Source organism: Macaca nemestrina, chromosome 17 (assembly GCF_043159975.1).
Source record: "Macaca nemestrina isolate mMacNem1 chromosome 17, mMacNem.hap1, whole genome shotgun sequence".
Lineage (NCBI taxonomy): Eukaryota > Metazoa > Chordata > Mammalia > Primates > Cercopithecidae > Macaca > Macaca nemestrina.
Genome location: NC_092141.1, coordinates 91180462 through 91200030, shown reverse-complemented (window position 1 = coordinate 91200030; position 19569 = coordinate 91180462). Strand labels below are relative to the sequence as shown.

Sequence of the window (19569 nt, the reverse complement as noted above, 5' to 3'; positions counted from 1 at the left end):
CTTTCCTTTCCTTTCCTTTCCTTTCCTTCCTTCCTTCCTTCCTTCCTTCCTTCCTTCCTTCCTTCCTTCCTTCCTTCCTTCCTTCCTTCCTTCCTTCCTTCCTTCCTACCTTCCTTCTCTCTTTCTCTCTCTCTTTCTTCTTTCTTTTCCTTTCTTCCTTCCTTCTTTTCTTTTCTTTCTTTTTCTTTCTTTCTTTTTTTTTTTTTTTTTTTTTTTTTGAGACGGAGTCTCGCTCTGTCGCCCAGGCTGGAGTGCAGTGGCCGGATCTCAGCTCACTGCAAGCTCTGCCTCCCGGGTTTTTACGCCATTCTCCTGCCTCAGCCTCCCGAGTAGCCGGGACTACAGGCGCCCGCCACCTCGCCCGGCTAGTTTTTTGTATTTTTTAGTAGAGACGGGGTTTCACCGTGTTAGCCAGGATGGTCTCGAACTCCTGACCTCGTGATCCGCCCGTCTTGGCCTCCCAAAGTGCTGGGATTACAGGCTTGAGCCACCGCGCCCGGCCTTCTTTCTTTCTTTCTTTTATTTTTTGAGAAGAGTCTTGCTCTGTGCCCAGGCTGGATTGCTGTGGTATGATCTTGGCTCACTGCAGCCTCCCCACCAACTCCCGGGTTCAAACAATTCTCGTGTCTGAGCCTCCCAAGTAACTGGTACTATAGGCGTGCACCACCATGCCTGGCTAATTTTTGCATTTTTAGTAGAGACAGGGTCTCACCATGTTGGCCAGGCTGGGCTTGAACTCTTAGCCTGACCCACCCACCTCCTTGGCCTCCCAAAATGCTGTGATTATAGGCATGAGCCACCACACTCAGCCTTGTTTTGGATTTCTGTTTATGCCCTGCTTTGGACTTTTTCAGTGGTGTTTAGACTTCTTAGTGCTGTAAAATGTAAAACTTGGACTAGGTGTAGTGGGAAGCTCATCTGAGCCCAGGAGATTGAGGCTGCAGTGAGCCATGATTGTGCCACTGTACTCCAGCCTGGGCCACAGAATGAGACCCTGTCTCAAAAACAAAACAAGCAAGACAAAACACACAATTTTTAATACCTGGCCAGGCACGGTGGCTCAGGCCTGTAATCCCAGCATGTTGGGAGGCCGAGGCGGGTGGATCACTTGAGGTCAGGAATTCGAGACCAGCCTGACCAACATACGTGGTGAAACCCCGTCTCTACTAAAAATACAAAAATTAGCTGGGCATGGTGGTGCATGCCTGCAATCCCAGCTACTCAGGAGGCTGAGGCAGGGAATCTCTTGAACCCGGGAGGTGGAGGTTGCAGTGAGCCAAGACCACGCCGCTGCACTCCAGCCTGGTGACAGAGTGAGACTCCCTATCAAAAAATCAAAAAATAAAAAATAAATTAATTAACACCTAAGTTAGACGTTAACTTTTAAAACTTCAAGGCTTTACTTACTAACGAGTTAATCGGTTTTAGATTGTAGCCATTCTACTTTGGTGATACAGTAACCTTTATTTTTTAAACTATTGTGGGAAAAGAATTTTCTTCCCTTGGATCTATAACCATCAAGTTCTAAAGAGCCCTTTTCCTGTTGAAATGGTTTTTATTGGGCCAGGAGCGGTGACTCACGCCTGTAATCCCAGCACTTTGAGAGGCCGAGGCAGGTGGATCACAAGGTTGGGAGATCGAGACCATCCTGGCTAACACGGTGAAACCCCGTCTCTACTAAAAATACAAAAAAAAAAAAATTAGCCGGGTGTAGTGGCGGGCGCCTGCAGTCCCAGCTTCTCGGGAGGCTGAGGCAGGAGAATGGCGTGAGCCCGGGAGGCAGAGCTTGCAGTGAGCCGAGATCTGCCACTGCACTGCAGCCTGGGCAACAGAGCGAGACTCCATCTCAAAAAAAAAAAAAAAAGAAATGGTTTTTGTTACTCAATGTGGGTCGTGTGACCCCAGGCAGAGCAGCAGCAGGTTCTCCGTGTGCCTGGCATTGCCGGGTATCATGGGATGCCCAGAAAGCAGCCATCACGGTGGTCCCGGGGCAGTGGCCCTGGCGAAGCAGTTGGAGAATCCACCTTACAAGCTGAAAGGCAGTGAGGTCAAGACGGGATGGAGCCAGGCAGGCTCCGAGAGGGATAGGGCCGGGTGGGGCAGCTTTGCTCAGGAGGGGAGCTCAGGCCATGGGGTCTGGTAGGGGAGGTCAGTGAGTTCAGCTGGGAGGATCCTGGGCCTGGGGGCCTTCAGTGGGACCCCATGAACCCGCACAGGGGCAGCCTCTGTGTCAGCTCCCGCAGGTCATTTCCTTTTTCTTTTCTGAAGAAACGTTGTGACTATAAATAAAAAACAGATAGGCTGCTTAGGAAGATACTGTGTAATCACAACGGGTGATGGACAGTGACTCAGGTGAATTTTCTTGCATCTTTTATTGACATGATATTAGTGCAATTTGTATAAATCGAGAAGAACTTCAAGGACACTGTCTTTGCTATTTCTAATCAGATCTGCAGTGGGAAGCTACTTTCCAGCCTGCTGTGCAGACCCTACTGGTGGTGGTGAGAGAGGGTTGTGCCCTCATCTGGCTCGCGTTGTGAGGGCACCCATCAGGGTTCTCATACCTAGATGAGGAAACCAAGGCAGGGTTGAGCCCAAACAGACACAGAGCAGATGGCAGTGGTGCAGGACTGCTTGCTTAGCTGCACTGTGGCCATGATGAAGCTGGACAGACACTGTTTCTCTTCGTGTGTTTTTAAGTCTACACCTAGCGTATTTTAAAATCATAACTTGAAATACAGTTGTTCCTTAAACAATGAGGGGGTTAGGAGCATCTAGCCCCATGCAGTCAAAAATTCACATATAACTTTTCACTCCCCAAAAACTTAACTACTAAGAACCTACTGTTGACCAGAAGCCTTACTGATAATACAGTTGATTAACACACATTGGGCATGTTATGTGTATTCTATGCTGATTCTTAAAGTAATGTTAGCTAGAGGAAAGAAAATGTCATTAAGAAAGTCTCACAGCACTTTGGGAGGTCGAGTCAGGGGGATCACTTGAAGTCAGGAGTTCGAGACCAGCCTGACCAACATGGTGAAACCCCGTCTCTATGAAAAATACAAAATTGGCCGGGCATGGTGGTGCACGCCTGTAATCCGAGGGAGACCGAGGCAGGAGAATCGCTTGAACCCAGGAGGTGGAGATTGCAGTGACCCAAAATGGCACGCCACTGCACTGCAGCCTGGGTGACAGAGTGAGACTCCATCTCAAAAAAAAGAAAAAAAACAGAAAATCATAAGAGGCCAGGCACAGTGGCTCATGCCTGTAATCCCCACACTTTGGAGGCTGAGGCAGATGGATCGCTTTATGTCGGAAGTTCGAGACCAGCCTGGTCAACATGGTGAAACCCGTCTCTACTAAAAATATAAAATTAGCTGGGCATGGTGGTACACACCTGTAATCCCAGCTACTTGGCAGGCTGAGGCAGGAGAATCACTTGAACTCGGGAGGTGGAGGTTTCACTGAGCCGAGATCGTGCCACTGCACTCCAGCCTGGGTGACAGAGTGAGACTCCGTCTCAAAAAAAAAAAGAAGAAAAAAGAAAGTAATAAAAAAGTAGAAGTTGGTTGGGCACTGTGGCTCACACTTTTAATCCTGGTACTTTGGGAGGCCAAGGCAGGTGGCTTGCTTCAGCTTGGGAGTTCAAGACCAGCCTAGGCAATATGGCAAAACCCCTTCTCTACAAAAAATACAAAAAATTAGCCAGGTGTGATGGCTTACACCTGTAGTCCAGCTACTAGGGGGGTTGAGGCAGGAGGATCACTTGAATCTGGGAGGTCGAGCCTGCAGTGAGCCAAGATGGTGCCACAGCACTCTAGCCTGGGTGACAAAGTGAGACCCTGTCTAAAAAGAAATCTTAGAAAATTTGTTTACTGTTTGTTAAGTGGAAGCGTATCATCTTTTTTTTTTTTGAGATGGAGTCTCGCTCTGTTGCCCGGGCTGGAGTACAGTGGCCGGATCTCAGCTCACTGCAAGCTCCGCCTCCCGGGTTTACGCCATTCTCCTGCCTCAGCCTCCCAAGTAGCTGGGACTACAGGCGCCCGCCACCTCGCCCGGGTAGTTTTTTGTATTTTTTAGTAGAGACGGGGTTTCACCATGTTAGCCAGGATGGTCTCGATCTCCTGACCTCATGATCCACCCGTCTGGGCCTCCCAAAGTGCTGGGATTACAGGCTTGAGCCACCCTGACTGGCCAAAGCGGATCATCTTATAGCTCTTCATCCTCATCATCTTCACATTGAGGAGGTTGAGGAGGAGGAGGCAGGGGAGGGGCTGTCTCTGGAGTGACAGAGGTAGAGGAGGTGGAAGGGAGGGCAGCAGAGGCAGGCACCCTTGGTGTAACTTGACAGAAATACATTGTAATTCCATCTGACTTTTTTACTTTTTCCTTTCTCTAAAAAGGTTTCTATACAGTGCCAATCCCACTTTCACACTTGAGTCTCAGTGCCCATGTCATAGACAGTTCCACGTGGTAAAAAATCAAGGCAGGCATGAGTGGTGGGAGCCCTTCTGCGGGAGTGTCTGTCTGATGTCATTTGTTTTCTGGCACTGCTTCTACATCTGTTTCCTCATCGTCTGGCACCGGTTCGGAAACACTCGTCCCCATTGAGTTGTCTCCCGTTCATTCCTCTGCTGTGGGGTCAGCTCTGGGGTTTCTCCAAGATCCATGCTGTGAAATCCTTCACCCCGCACCCTGACCTTTTGTTTTTTTTTTTTTTGGCCATATTGCAATTGATCTCATGATTTGCTTGATCGGCACCATTGGACATCCTGTGAAGTCAGGCACGACATCTAGACACAGCTTTCTTCATCAGGAATTTATTATTTGGGGCTTGATGGCTTCCGTGGCTTTTTCTATAGCAGCGATGGCTTCAGTGGTGGAAACCTGCCAGGCTTTCAGGGTGTTCTCTCTGTGGGGTTTTCGGCCGCAGCGTTGACATCCTCTCCAAAGAGCGCCATGTGTGGTGAGCCTTAAGTTCCGTATGGCCTCTGAAAAAGGCTAAATTAGAGGCGTTGTGTCTGGGGGCAAGCAGACGATGTCGACGCCTTGCTGTTGAACTCATGGGTTCTGGGTGGCAAGAGGCATTGTCCATTATCAAAATAACTTTTTTTGGAGACAGCCTCTCTGCTGCCCAGGCAGATGGTGCAGTGATGCAGTCTCAGCTCACTGCAGCCTCCGCCTCCGGAGTTCAAGTGATCCTCGTGCCTCAGCCTCCCAAGTAGCTGGGAGTACAGATGTGCACCACTACACCTGGCTAATTTTTGTATTTTTAGCAGAGATGGAGTTCGCCATGCTGGCCAGGCTGGTCTCAAACTCTTGTCCTCAAGTGGTCCAGGCACCTCGGCCTCCCAAAGTGCTGGGATTACAGGGGCGAGCCACCACACACAGACTGGATTAATGTGTTTTAGAACGTCCAGCAGCTGTAGACCTGTCTTGTAAATGCATGACTTTCCTCTGCTCACTTCCAGCATCACGGGTGGCCCTTTGCATAGATCCCATGGTGTTATTGAAGGTTTACAGTATTACTAAACACAGTGAGAAATAGGTAAGAACCTTGAGATGTCGCTCTATACTGGGATGCGAAGAACCTTGAGATGTCGCTCTATACCGGGGTGCGAAGAACCTTGAGATGTCGCTCTATACCGGGGTGCGAAGAACCTTGAGATGTCGCTCTGTACCGGGGTGTGAAGAACCTTGAGATGTCGCTCTATACCGGGGTGTGAAGAACCTTGAGATGTCGCTCTATACCGGGGTGTGAAGAACCTTGAGATGTCGCTCTATACCGGGGTGCGAAGAACCTTGAGATGTCGCTCTATACCGGGGTGCGAAGAACCTTGAGATGTCGCTCTGTACCGGGGTGCGAAGAACCTTGAGATGTCGCTCTGTACCGGGGTGCGAAGAACCTTGAGATGTCGCTCTGTACCGGGGTGCGAAGAACCTTGAGATGTCGCTCTGTACCGGGGTGCGAAGAACCTTGAGATGTCGCTCTGTACCGGGGTGCGAAGAACCTTGAGATGTCGCTCTGTACCGGGGTGCGAAGAACCTTGAGATGTCGCTCTGTCCTGGGGTGTGAAGAACCTTGAGATGTCGCTCTGTCCTGGGGTGTGAAGAACCTTGAGATGTCGCTCTGTCCTGGGGTGTGAAGAACCTTGAGATGTCGCTCTGTCCTGGGGTGTGAAGAACCTTGAGATGTCGCTCTGTACTGGGGTGTGAAGAACCTTGAGATGTCGCTCTGTACTGGGGTGTGAAGAACCTTGAGATGTCGCTCTGTACTGGGGTGTGAAGAACCTTGAGATGTCGCTCTGTACCGGGGTGCGAAGAACCTTGAGATGTCGCTCTGTCCTGGGGTGTGAAGAACCTTGAGATGTCGCTCTGTCCTGGGGTGTGAAGAACCTTGAGATGTCGCTCTGTCCTGGGGTGTGAAGAACCTTGAGATGTCGCTCTGTACTGGGGTGTGAAGAACCTTGAGATGTCGCTCTGTACTGGGGTGTGAAGAACCTTGAGATGTCGCTCTGTACTGGGGTGTGAAGAACCTTGAGATGTCGCTCTGTACTGGGGTGTGAAGAACCTTGAGATGTCGCTCTGTACTGGGGTGTGAAGAACCTTGAGATGTCGCTCTGTACTGGGGTGTGAAGAACCTTGAGATGTCGCTCTGTACTGGGATGTGAAGAACCTTGAGATGTCGCTCTATACCGGGGTGTGAAGAACCTTGAGATGTCGCTCTATACTGGGGTGTGAAGAACCTTGACATGTCACTCTATACTGGGATATGCAGTTTACTGGAGAGACAGACTGCTCACATGGAGATGATTAGTGTCTCATGTTTTTTTTTTTTTTTTTTTGAGATAGAGTTTCGCTCTTATCACCCAGGCTGGAATGCAGTGGCACGATCTCAGCTCACTACAACCTTCGCCTCCTGAGTTCAAGTGATTATCCTGCCTCAGCCTCCCCAGTAGCTGGGATTACAGGTGCGCACCACCACGCCAGGCTAATTTTTGTATTTTTAGTAGAGACGGGGTTTCTCCATGTTTGACAGGCTGGTCTCGAACTCGCGACCTCAGTTGATCCGCCTGCCTTGGCCTCCCAAAGTGCCACCATGCCCGGCCGTGTCACATGGTGTTTTAAGCAGATACTGGAAACACTTGAGCTCGCCATAATAGCAGGAAATGCAGTGGCTATGAAATGACCACCGCGATGTGGTTCAGACTGAGTTAACTGTGTGCAGTTGTTTAATAGTGCATCTTCTGTTTGTTTACATTTTCCTGGACTGCAAATAGCCCAGTGTGAGGTCTGTGAGTGTTTGTGTGTGTACATTTTGATACATTTTGATATATTTTAACTTTTAAAAATAGATTTGTGTATATTTTATGGTAGTAAATGATAAAATTAGTATATATATTTTATGGTTTCATGACAATTTAACTTTTTCAATATTTTAGGGTACATAGTCTAAGAACTTTTTCAAATTGTCACAAAACTCCAAAAACATTTTTCCAATATATGTATTGAAAATAATTCTTGTATAAATGGATCCCTGCAGTTCAAACTCCTGTTGTTCAAGGGTTAACTATTGTTGAAAATGAGTGTAATTTCTAGCATTAATAAATAAAACTGTTCAGTCACTCTTTAAAATATTTATTTTTAGGTTGGGCGCAGTGGCTTATGCCTGTAATCCCAGCTCTTTGGGAGGCCAAGGCAGGTGTATCACAAGGTCAGGAGATGGAGACCATTCTGGTTAACGTGGTGAAACCCCGTCTCTACTAAAAATACAAAAATTAGCCTGGCGTAGTGGTGTGTGCCTGTAATCCTAGCTACTCGGGAGGATGAGGCATGAGAACTGCTTGAACCCGGGAGGCGGAGGTTGCAGTGAGCTGAAATCATGCCACTGCACTCCAGCCTAGGTGACAGAGCAAGATTCTGTCTCAAAAAATAAATATTTATTTTTAAAAATTAAAATAATTTTCCTTATTTCTCAGCTCCAACTACTCCTACGTTAGAATGTTTCTAATGTAGGCGGGACACAGTGGCTTACACTTGTAATCGCAGCACTTTCGGAGGCCGAGGCAGGAGAATCCCTTGAGCTCGGGAGTTTGAGACCAGCCTGGGCAACATAGGGAGATCCCGTCTCTACAAATAATTTTTTTAAGAATTAGCTGGGTGTGGTGGTACACTTATGTGGTCCCAGCTACTTGGGAGGCTGAGGCAGGAGGATCACCTGAGCATAGGAGGTCAAGGTTGCAGTGAGCCAAGTTCACACCAGTGCATTTCAGCTTAGGTAACAGTGAGACTCAAAAAAAAAAAAAAGAAAAGAAATTCTAATCTAAATACCATAGTGATTTAATACCCACTAACAAGGCCGGTGGCTCACTCCTGTAATTCCAGCGCTTTGGGAGGCCAAGGCAAGTGGATCACTTAAGGTCAAGAGTTCGAGACCAGCCTGGCCAACATAGTGAAGTCTCTACTAAAGAGACAGACTGCATCTCAAAAACAAAAACAAAACACCACTATCACTGATTTCAGAAAACTACCTGAACCAGGCTTGCTGTAGCCATCAGAAAATTTACATCATTCCTTTTTCCCCTTGAACTATTTCCATCCCTCTTCCCCACAGAATCTTATACGAATATATTTTTTGTGTTTGAATGCATTTGAAGTCAATCATCTGTAACAACAAAACAGTCATATAAATTATATGACATAGTATATACTAGATATGGTCATATAAACTAAAAATAAAATTTACTGGGGTCACAAGGCTCCAAGTGTTCAGAAAGGCTTTTAATTAAGATACTCTTGTAATTATTGGTATACATGTGCTAAAACAATACAAGATGCCATAAAATTCAGTAATCGTTAAGTAAAATGTAAAATGTTCTTGGGAAGGCTCCTTCTACTGAGACCTGTGGGGCTTCCCCCAAGTCAGTTCGCAAGAGCCTGACCCTCACATGCATGATCAGACGGGACTGGAGCCACTTCTTATGGCAACATCACACGTGCTCTGAACTACTTCCAAGTTATATGCCAACGACCACCTGGTGACTTCCCCTCAAGAATTATTTTATTTTATTTGTATTTTATTTTATTTGTATGTATGTATTTATTTTGAGATGGAGTCTCGCTCTGTCACCCAGGCTGGAGTGCAGTGGCACGATCTCGGCTCACTGCAACCTCCGCCTCCTGGATTCAAGCAATTCTCCTGCCTCAGCCTCCCAAGTAGCTGGGGTTACAGGCATGTGCCACCACGCCCGGCTAATTTCTTTGTATTTTTAGTAGGACGGGGTTTCACCATATTGGCCAGGCTGGTCTTGAACTCCTGATCTCATGATCCACCTGCTTCAGCCTCCCAAAGTGCTGGGATTATAGGCGTGAGCCACTGTGCCCAGCCTACTTATTTATTTTGAAACAGAGTCTCTTTTGCCCAGGCTGGAGTGCAGTGGTGCGATCTCGGGTCACTGCAACCCCTGCCGCCTAGGTTTAAGCGATTTTCCTGCCTCAGCCTCCCGAATAGCTGGGATTACAGGGATGCACTACCATGCCTGGCTAATTTTTGAATTTTTTTTAGTGGAGACTGGGTTTCACCATGTTGGCCAGGCTGGTCTCGAACTGCTGACCTCAAGCGATCTGCCCTCCTTGGCCCCCTAAAGTGCTGGGATTACAGGCATGAGCCACTGTGCCCAGCCAAGAATGATTTTTTTTTTTTTTTTTTTTTTTTCTATTTTTAGTAGAGACGGGGTTTCACCATGGTCTCGATCTGCTGACCTTGTGATCCGCCCGCCTCGGCCTTCCAAAGTGCTGGGATTACAGGCTTGAGCCACCGCGCCCGGCCAAGAATGATTTTAAATCATCCATCAGCTGATAATTGAATGAGCTTCTCCAACTTGGTGGAAGCAGAGAGCTGGGGTTGGCCTTGCCAAGGGGCCTGAAACCAGTCAGCAGAGCTGTTCACTCTCTCAGTCCCGGTAGGGTTAGATCAAAGACTCACTGAAATGGCTTCCATAACGTTACATATACCTGATGATAGCACTCTACTTAGTAGAGCCTAATATGCTCAGAGGGTAGGAAACCAACACGTAAATCTTTTTTAAAATTTTTATTTATTTAGTCCTTTTGCTAATGTGGTTTGTTTTGAGACAGGGTCTCACTGTGTCACCCAGGCTGGAGACAGGGTCTCACTGTGTCACCCAGGCTGTGTCACTCAGGCTGGAGACAGGGTCTCACTGTGTCACCCAGGCTGTGTCACTCAGGTTGGAGCGCAGTGGTTTGTTTTGAGACAGGGTCTCACTGTGTCGCTCAGGCTGGAGCGCAGTGGCACCATCACGGCTCACTGCAGCCTCGACCTCCCGTACTCCAGTGGTACCTCCCACCTCAGCCCCCTGAGTAGCTGGGACTATGGGTGCCTGCCACCACAAAGGCCAATTTTTGTATTTTTCATAGAGGGTGTTTTGTCATATTGCCCACGCTGATGGTCTTCAACTCCTGAGCTTAAGCTATCCACCTACCTCGGCCTCCCAAAGTGCTTTGGTTACAGGCATGAGCCACTGTGCCCAGCTGCTAACATATTATTTTTAAAGTAAAATATTTTTGCCAGGCAAAGTGGTGTGGCCTGTAAGCCCAATTACTTGGGATGCTGAGGTGAGAGGATTGCTTGAGTTCAAGGCCAGGCTGGGCAACACAGCAAGACTTTGCCTCTAATTGGAAAATAAATAGGCTGGGTGCGGTGTGGCTCAGTAGACCTGGCTGGCTGCCAGGATGCAAAGCAATGAGCATCTACCTTTTTTTGCTTTCACAGGTTGGTCGGGTCAAACTGTACTCTATGCACCTCCTTTTGGTGTCCTTCTCCGGGGGGCTGTGGGCTCTGGAGGGCAGGCCAGGGGCCTTGGTCCATGTTAGCCTGCGAGGAATGAGGAACAGGTGGCCGGGTGGTTGCTGCGAAGCCTTGAGGCAGACATATTGCAGCACCTGTGCACGAGGCAGGGTAATGAATGCCTCCAAAGAGGGTCTGGGGCCTGGGTGTTGGGGGCTGGATGAGCACCATGGGACGCTCACTGTTTCAGGCATGAGGAGCTCGACCGTCTGGCCAGGGAGAAGGACGCGGTGCTGGTGGCGGTGAAGGGAGCCCACGTGGAGCAGCTGCGGGAGCTGCAGGCCAGCGTTCTGGAGCTGCAGGCCCACTGTGAGACCCTCGAGGCACAGCTCCGCAGGGCAGAGTGGAGGCAGGCCGACACGGCCAAGGAGAAGGATGCTGCCATTGACCGGTGAGTGTGTGCCTGGCTCCACCCAGAGGGTGAGGGCAGGGACGGCCGTGGCTGTACTGACCGGGGCCCACTGGTGCCAGACCACAGGAAAGTCGGCCAGGCAGCAGACGGGGAGTAGCTTCTATAGCTGTCAGTCGCTTTTCTTAACCAGTCTTTTCGGTTTTGTTTTTTGCCTTTCCTTTATTTTTGAAATTGTGTAGTTTCTATGTATGTATGCATTCATCTGTTTATAGTAAGATATGCATAACATAAAATTTGCCATTGTAGCCATTTCTTAGTGTACAGATCAGTGGCAGTGGCATTAGGCACATTCACATTGTTGTGAAACCATCACCACTGTCATCTCCAGAACTTTCCATCTTCCCAGTACACACCAATGCCTCCCTGACCCCCGCCAGCTCCCGCCAACCCCCGCCAGCTCCCCGCCAACCCCCGCCAGCTCCCCACGAGCCCCGCCCGCCCCTGGCCACCTCCATTCTACTTGCTGCCTCTATGGATGCAACCAGGCTGGGGACCTCCTGTAAATGGGAATCATGCAGTATTTGTCCTTTTGGGACCTGCTTATTTCACTTGGCATAATGTCCTCAAAGTTTGCCCACATTTTAACATGTGTCAGAATTTCATTCCTTTTCTCTGAATTTTTAAATTGTGGTAAAATACACATAACATAAAATTTATTATCATTTATTTCTTTTCTTTTTCTTTTCTTTTCTACTTGACTTTTTTTTTTTTTTTTCTTTTTTTTTTTGAGACGGAGTCTGGCTCTGTTACCTAGGCTGGAGCGCAGTGGCGCGATCTCAGCTCACTGCAACTTCTGCCTCCCAGGTTCAAGCAGTTCTCTTACCTCAGCCTCCTGAGTAGCTGGGATTATAGGCGTGTACCACCACACCCAGCTAATTTTTGTATTTTTAGTAGAGACGGGTTTTCTCCATGTTGACCAGGGTGGTCTCGAACTCCTGACCTCAGATGATCCACCTGCCTCCGCCTCCCAAAGTGCTGGGATTACAGACATAAGACTGTGCCCAGCCTTATCTTGACCATTTTAAAGTATACAGTTTAGTGGCATTAAGTCTGAATTTCCTTCCTTTTTTTTTTTTCTTTGAAACGGAGTCTCGCTCTGTCGCCCAGGCTGGAGTACAGTGGTGTGATCTCGGCTCACTGCAAGCTCTGCCTCCCGGGTTCACGCCATTCTCCTGCCTCAGCCTCCCAAGTAGCTGGGACTACAGGTGCCCACCACCGCGCCTGGCTAATTTTTTTGTATTTTTTTTTTAGTGGAGACAGGGTTTCACCGTGTTAGCCAGGATGGTTAACCTGGTGATCTCCTGACTTCGTGATCCACCCGCCTCGGCCTCCTACAGTGCTGGGATTACAGGTGTGAGCCACTGCGCCCGGCCGAATTTCCTTCCTTTTTAAGGCTGAGCCATATTCCATTGTCTGGATGGACCATGTTCTGTTTATTCGTCCATCCATTGATAGACGTGTGAGTTGTTTCTATCTTTTGGCTCTTAAGAGTAATACTGCCATGAGCCTCGGTTACAAATTTATCTTTGAGACTATGCTTCCCGTTCTTCTGTGCACAGATGCAGAGTGGAATTTCTGGGTCATCTAATTCTGTGTTTAGCTTTTGAGGAGCCACATTTCTGCTTTGCAGTGGCTGCACCACATTCCCACCAGCAGCCCAAGCATTCACTCATTCATTAGTTCCTTTTTTGTTTCGATTTTGTTTTTCTGAGACGGAGTCTCACTCTGTCGCCCAGGCTGGAGTGCTGTGGTGTGATCTCAGCTCACTGCAACCTGCGCCTCCTGAGTTCAAGCAATTCTCCTGCCTCTGCCTCCCGAGTAGCTGGGATTATAGGTGCACGCCACCACGCCTGGCCAATTTTTGTATTTTTGGTAGGGACAGGGTTTCACCATGTTGACCAGGTTGGTCTCAAACTCCTGACCTCGGGTGATCCACCCGCCTTGGCCTCCCAAAGTGCTGGGATTACAGGCGTGAGTCAGCTCGCCCAGCCACTAGTTTCTTTTTAAATCCCGTTTCCTTTCTAGTGTCTAAGCCAGGCCAGGGCATATGGTCAGCCCTGTTCCACCTGTGCCTGGTGTGCAGGGTGAGATGCATACAAGCTACACCACTGCAGCCACGGTGAAGTGCTTAGCACTAAGTTCCAGTCTCCAGACGTGATCCATGGAGAAGCTGTATTTACTGAAGACACTTAAGATGAGTCATTTTCTAGTATTTACCACACTCAGCCACTGGCTTTTTCTCTTTGTTTAGGAAAATTCCCATCACTTTTTTCTTTACAGAGAATTTTCTCTGCTTTTTGTTTTTCTTTTTCTTTCTTTTTTTTTTTTTGAGACGGAGTCTTGCTCTGTCACCAGGCTGGAGTGCAGTGGTGTGATCTCAGCTCACGGCAACCTCCACCTTCCAGGTTCAAGTGATTCTTCTGCCTCAGCCTCCCAGGTAGCTGGGACTACAGGCATGCGCCACCATGCCTGGCTAATTTTTTGTATTTTAGTAGAGATGGGGTTTCACCACGTTGACCAAGATGGTCTCCATCTCCTGACCTTGTGATCTGCCCACCTCAGCCTCCCAAAGTGCTGGGGTTACAGACATGAGCCACTGCACCCGGCCTCTTTTTCTTTTTTTTGAGACAGGGTCTTACTCTGTTGCCTAGGCTGGAGTGCAGTGGTGTGATCACAGCTCGCTGTAGCCTTGACCTCATGGGCTCAAGTGATCCTCCCGCCTCAGCCTCCCCAGTAGCTAGGACTACAGGTGTGCGCCACCAAGACCAGCTAATTTTTATATTTTTTGTAGAAACAGGGTTTCTCCATGTTGCCTAAACTGGTTTCAAACTCCTGGACCCAAGTGATCCTCCCACATTGGCCTCCCAAAGTGCTGGGATTACAGGCGTGAGCCACCACCGACAGAATTCTCTGTCAAATCATATTCCTGTTTAAGGGGGAAATGGCTCTTAGAACTACACAGTACCAGGAAGTTAAGGGCTTATTCAGGATAGTTTCTCTCGACTCAGCATGCTGTTTTGTTGTTTGATCGGTCAGATTCAAGCAGAGTTGTTGAAGCTGCCACGCATGGGGGGCACCTGAAGCCCCTGCGGTCGGTGTGCGAGGTGAGAGGGGCCGAGGTGACCGGGCCTCACCACTCCTGTGCGCCTAACCTTGGCCTCCCCTTGCAGCCTTAAGCTAAATGTTGTTCTTGATTGTCTTTTCGTTTTCTGTCCATAAATACTCTTTGCTCATTGAGAATTATTGCTACACATATGCAGTATTATTTTGGCAGTAAGAAACAAACTTCTACATTCTAAAGCTTATATCTTTCCTCTTTTACTTCTGGGGAGTTCAGTTGTCATTCTGATCCCATGATCCCAAGTATGAGTTAGCATTAAATGATGACCTCGGCTGGGCACAGTGGCTCACACCTCTAATCCCAGCACTTTGGGAGGCCGAGGCAGGAGGATCACTTGAGCCTGGGCAACAGAACAAGACCCTATGTCGACCCCCAAAAAATTAGACAGGTACAGTGGCGCTCACCTATAGTCCTAGCTACTCAGGAGGCAGAGCAAGACTCTGTCTCTAAAAAAATAATTTTTTAAATTAAAAAAGTAGAAATAAGTGACAGCCTTATTCATTTCAGTTCCTTTGTTTCTTTTTAAAAATAAAACAGAGATGGAGTCTCCCCATGTTGCCCAGGACGGTCTCAAACTCCTGGACCTCAGTGATCCTCCCCACTCAGCCTCCCAAAGTGCTGGGATTGTAGGTGTGAGCCACTGTGCCTGGCTAGCTTTGTGGTTCTTAATGGGTTTTTCAGTAGTTTTGTGCTGGGTTGGAGTTTGGAACTACAGAGAAAGCCTGTAGGATTAACATGAAAGCATTTTTTTCTTCCTTTTTTTTTTTTTTTTTTTTTTTTTGGTGACAAGGTCTCACTCTGTCTTCCAGGCTGGAGTGCAGTAGCATGATCTCGGTTCACCGCAGCCTACACCTCCTGGGCTTAGGTGATCCTCCCCGCTCAGCCTCCCAGGTGGCTGGGACTACAAGTGCGTGCCACAACACCCGGCTAATTTTTGTATTTTGAGTAGAGGCAGGATTTAGCCATGTTGCCCAGGCAGGTCTCGAACTCCTGGACCTCAAGCAATCTGCCTGCATCGGCCTCCCAAAGTGCTGGCATTATAGGCATGAGCCCACCATGCCCAGCCTTCTTTTTTTATTTTAACCATCCCATTACACAGAAGAAAGAGAAGGCGTTGCATTCTGTCGCCCAGGCTGGAGTGCAGCAGTGCGATCATGGCTCACTGCAGCCTCGACCTCCTGGGCTCAAGTGATCCTCCCACCTTGGCCTCTCCCAAAAAGCATTTTCGCTCTTGTGGTGAGCGGTGCCCTTCCACTCGTGCTCGTGGTGTCCTCTGTCCCTGCAGTGAGGGCTCAGCGGCCGTGCCCATTCGTCTACACCTGAGACTGTGCAGCGGGGAGGCCCCAGGCAGAGTAACATCACCGTCCTGATGCTGGGAGTGGGGCCGGCCCTCGTCATTAGGTGGCTCATGGTCCGGGGATAAAGCTGCTTCCCAGAGCACCAGAGGCCGCTGGTGAGTCTGTTTCTTCAGTGCCCACGCACCGCGTGGAAGGAGCCCAGACACACACTCTGTGTCAGCCCAAGTTGCCAGAGATGACTGGAAATGTTGGTGCCTTTGATGGTGTCTCTTTTCAGCCGTGCTAAAATATGTGTCCAAAACTGGTGGCTTTTTTTTCCATTCTATATAACACCAGGCTTGAATGCACCACTCATGCTGGGTTTAACCGACCCCTTGTGACAAGGGGTGGTCTCTGTGGGGGCAGCCAGCTCACCCTCTGCTTCTCACTGTCAGTCGGAAGTTCGTCAGCGCAGGAGCATCTGAAGTCTGTTGTGTGTCATGTTATAGTTGCTTTTGTGAGCCATCTACCCCGTCTTTTAGGGAAATAGGCCTACGCCCATGCAAGTGGGCAGGTGTCATCTTGCCTAGGTTAGTACTGTGGCTACCTGAGTTAACAGCTCTAGATATTGTCCTGAACATTTTCTTGGGAAATTTATTCAATTTTGGGTAATTCTCCCAGAGGCGTCCTGCTGTTAAGGTTGTTTAATGGGTTCTATAGGACCTTATTTTACTGTGCAATTTGAAAATGTGTTGAATGTCTCTGCACATGGGGTGCTGTGCTAGGCATGGCGAGGACATGCGGGTGAGTTGGTCAGAGGTGGTGCTACCTCGTGACTGTGGTCTCTGTGGGCATGGGAGGCATGTCATGCCTCACCTTCCCCACACCAAGAACCTGGCACATGGCCTGGCGTGCTGCAGGAGCTCAGCTGGAATCTGGGCTGGTGGGATGCATGCAGGCATGGAGGCAGTTGGGTGGACGGATGCTTTACTTCTTCCTGTGCAGAACCATCTCCACCATCTCCATCATCTAGGCCAGGAAGTTTCAGCTCTGATGTGGATTTCCTCTGAGAGCTGGGTGTGTGTGTGTGTGTGTGTGTGTGTGTGTGTGTGTGTGTGTGTGTGTGTGTTTGCTGGGAGTGCTGTGTGAGAGACAACTTGAGTGAGTAAGAACCACATCTACATAGTTTCCCTTCCATGTTTAGACTTCGTGAAGATGCGTCAACTGTAAAATCTGCCTGGGATGCTCAGATTGCTCAACTGTCTAAGGAGATGGTCTCCAAAGACCTTCAGATTCAGACACTGCAGGAAGAAGAGGTGAAGCTCAAGGCACAGGTGGCCCGATCCCAGCAGGACATTGAAAGGTAACTGTCCCCAGGCAGTTATTTCCATTTAGTGTCTCCTATGGGCAGGTGCTGTTGTAGGTACTAAGGATTCAAAACTGAACAGATCAAGTCCCTGGCCTCACATTTTCTTGGGGGAGAAAGACAGTGAACAAGACAGATAGAATGTCTAGTCACGCGGGGTGGTGTGGGAAGACACGCAGAGGGGCCGCCAGCTGGAGAGAGCGTGGCCAGAGGACGGTGTCTCTCAGTCTGTGATAAGAGCCATAAAGGTGCTTCTGCTGTTTGATCCTGCACTGAGAATCTCCTGTTGCCAGGCGTGGTGGTTCACACCTGTAATCCTGGCACTTAGGGAGGCAGAAGCAGGAGGATTGCTTGAACCCAGGAGTTGGAGACCAACCTGGTTAACATAGCGAGACCCCATCTCTGCAAAAAGGGAAACAAAAACAAGGAATCTCCTCATCTGTCTTGTCTGATTGTTCATGTCCTCATGTTTTTCCTCCATTGGGATGAACACTTACTTGAACAAAGATAACTTCTATTTCCCATACACGTTCAACTTTATTACAGAATACATTTGCTAAAACTCATCCATTTTAACTCTACACTTGATGAATTTTGATGAATGTGTATGCTGTATGATATCATTTGGCTCTATGTCTCCCCCAAATCTCATCTCAAATTGTAATCCCTATGTGTCAAGGCAGGGCCCTGATGGGAGGTGACTGGATCATGGGGGTGGTTTCCTGCATGCTGTTCTTAGGATACTGAGTGCGTTCCGATGGTTTAAAAGTGTTTGGTGAGCCGGGTGTGATGGCTCACGCCTATAGTCCTAGCACTTTGGGAGGCTAAAGTGGGCGGATTACGGGGTCAGGAGTTCGAGACCAGCCTGGTCAACATGGTAAAACCCCGTCTCTACTAAAAATACAAAAATTAGCCAGTCATGGTGGCTCACACCTGTAGCCCAGATACTCCAGAGGCTGAGGTGGGAGAATCACTTGAACCCAGGAGGCGGAGGTTGTAGTGAGCCCAGATCACGCCACTGCATTCCAGCCTGGGCAGCAGAGTGAGATTCTGTCTCAAAAAAATGAATAAACAAATAAAAAATAAAATATAAATAAATAAATGTTTGGTGGGCCGGGCGTGGTGAGCACTTTGGGAGGCTGAGGCAGGCGGATCACCTGAGGTCAGGAGTTTGAGACCAGCCTGGCCAACATGGTGAAACCCTGTCTCTACTAAAAATACAAAAATTATCCGCGTGTGGTGTCACGTGCCTGTAATCCCAGCTACTCGGGAGGCTGAGGCAGGAGAATCGCTTGAACCTGGGAAGTGGAGATTGCAATGAGCCAAAATCATGCCACTGCACTCCAGCCTGGGCGACAGAGCGAGACTCTGTCTCAAAAATAAATAAGTAAATAAATAAATAAATAAGCGTTTAGCAGCTCCCCCCACCACACTCTGTCTTTCTCCTGCCAACATGTCAGACGTGCCTTGTTTCGCCTTTGCCTTCCACCATGGTTGTAAGCGTCCTGAGGCCTCCCCAGCCATGTGGAACTGTGCGTCAATTAAACCTCTTTTGTTTATAAATTACCCAGTCTCAGGTAGTTCTTTATAGCAGGGTGAAAAAGGATGACTACGCCGTATAATCACCACTTCAGGCAAGCTATGGAATCTTCTGTCAACACACACTTCCCCCCTGCCCTCCGCAGTCAGGCCCCTGTCCCAGTGTGCTTTTTTTTTTGAGACAGAGTCCCACTCTGTTGCCTAGGCTGGAGTGCAGTGGCACGATCTCAGCTCCCTGCAACCTCTGCCTTCCAGGTTCAAGCAGTTCTCCTGTCTCAGCCTCCCAAGTTGCTGGGACTACAGGCACATACCACCAGGCCCAGCTAATATTTTTTTGTATTTTTAGTAGAGACAGGGTTTCACCGTATTGGTCGGGCTGGTCTCAAACTCCTGACCTCAGGTGATCCACTCACCTCAGCCTCCCAAAGTGCTAGGATCACAGGTGTGAGCGTCTGGCCTTTTTTTTTTTTCCTTTTTGAGATAGAGTCTTGCTCTGTCGCCCAGGCTGGAGTGCAGTGGTGCGATCTCAGCTTACTGGAACCTCCACCTCCTGGGTTCAAGCAATTCTCCTGCCTCAGCCTCCCAGAGTGCTGGGATTACAGGTGTGAGCCACTACACCTGACCCTCCTGGTAATATTCTTTTGCCCACAGTCTTCTCTGTCTGATATTAACAGGGCTGCTTGAGCTTTTTCTGCTTGTTTCCCACCCTCTGCTTTAACTTGTGCTTCATCTTTTTTTTTTTCTTGAGGTGGGATCTCACTCTGTTACCCAGGCTGGAGTGCGGCGGCACAATCAGGGCTCACGCTCACTGCAGGCTCAACCTCCCAGGCTCAACTCATACTTGCACTTCAGCCTCCCAAGTAGCTGGGACTATAGGCACATACCATCACACCCAACTAATTTTTCTATTTTTGTAGAGACAGGGTTTTACCATGTTACCCAGGCTGGTCTCAAGCTCCTGGACTCAAGCCATCCTCCCGCCTT

General features: G+C 48.8%; 1 protein-coding gene across 15 annotated transcripts in view; it reads left to right on the top strand.

The window, feature by feature from the left end:
- The window catches only part of LOC105469334 (coiled-coil domain-containing protein 57), a 129338-nt gene that overhangs the window by 20974 nt on the left and 88795 nt on the right, over positions 1-19569 (top strand). For 13 of the 15 annotated variants that reach the window (XM_071081871.1, XM_071081869.1, XM_071081867.1 and 10 more), the window contains 2 exons: positions 11061-11261; positions 16885-17043. In XM_071081871.1, the coding sequence (XP_070937972.1) occupies positions 11061-11261; positions 16885-17043 (360 nt within the window). Of the gene's footprint in view, positions 1-11060; positions 11262-15715; positions 15857-16884; positions 17044-19569 lie in introns of those variants that run through there. The other 2 variants (XM_011720265.3, XM_011720271.2) reach the window with 2 other exon arrangements.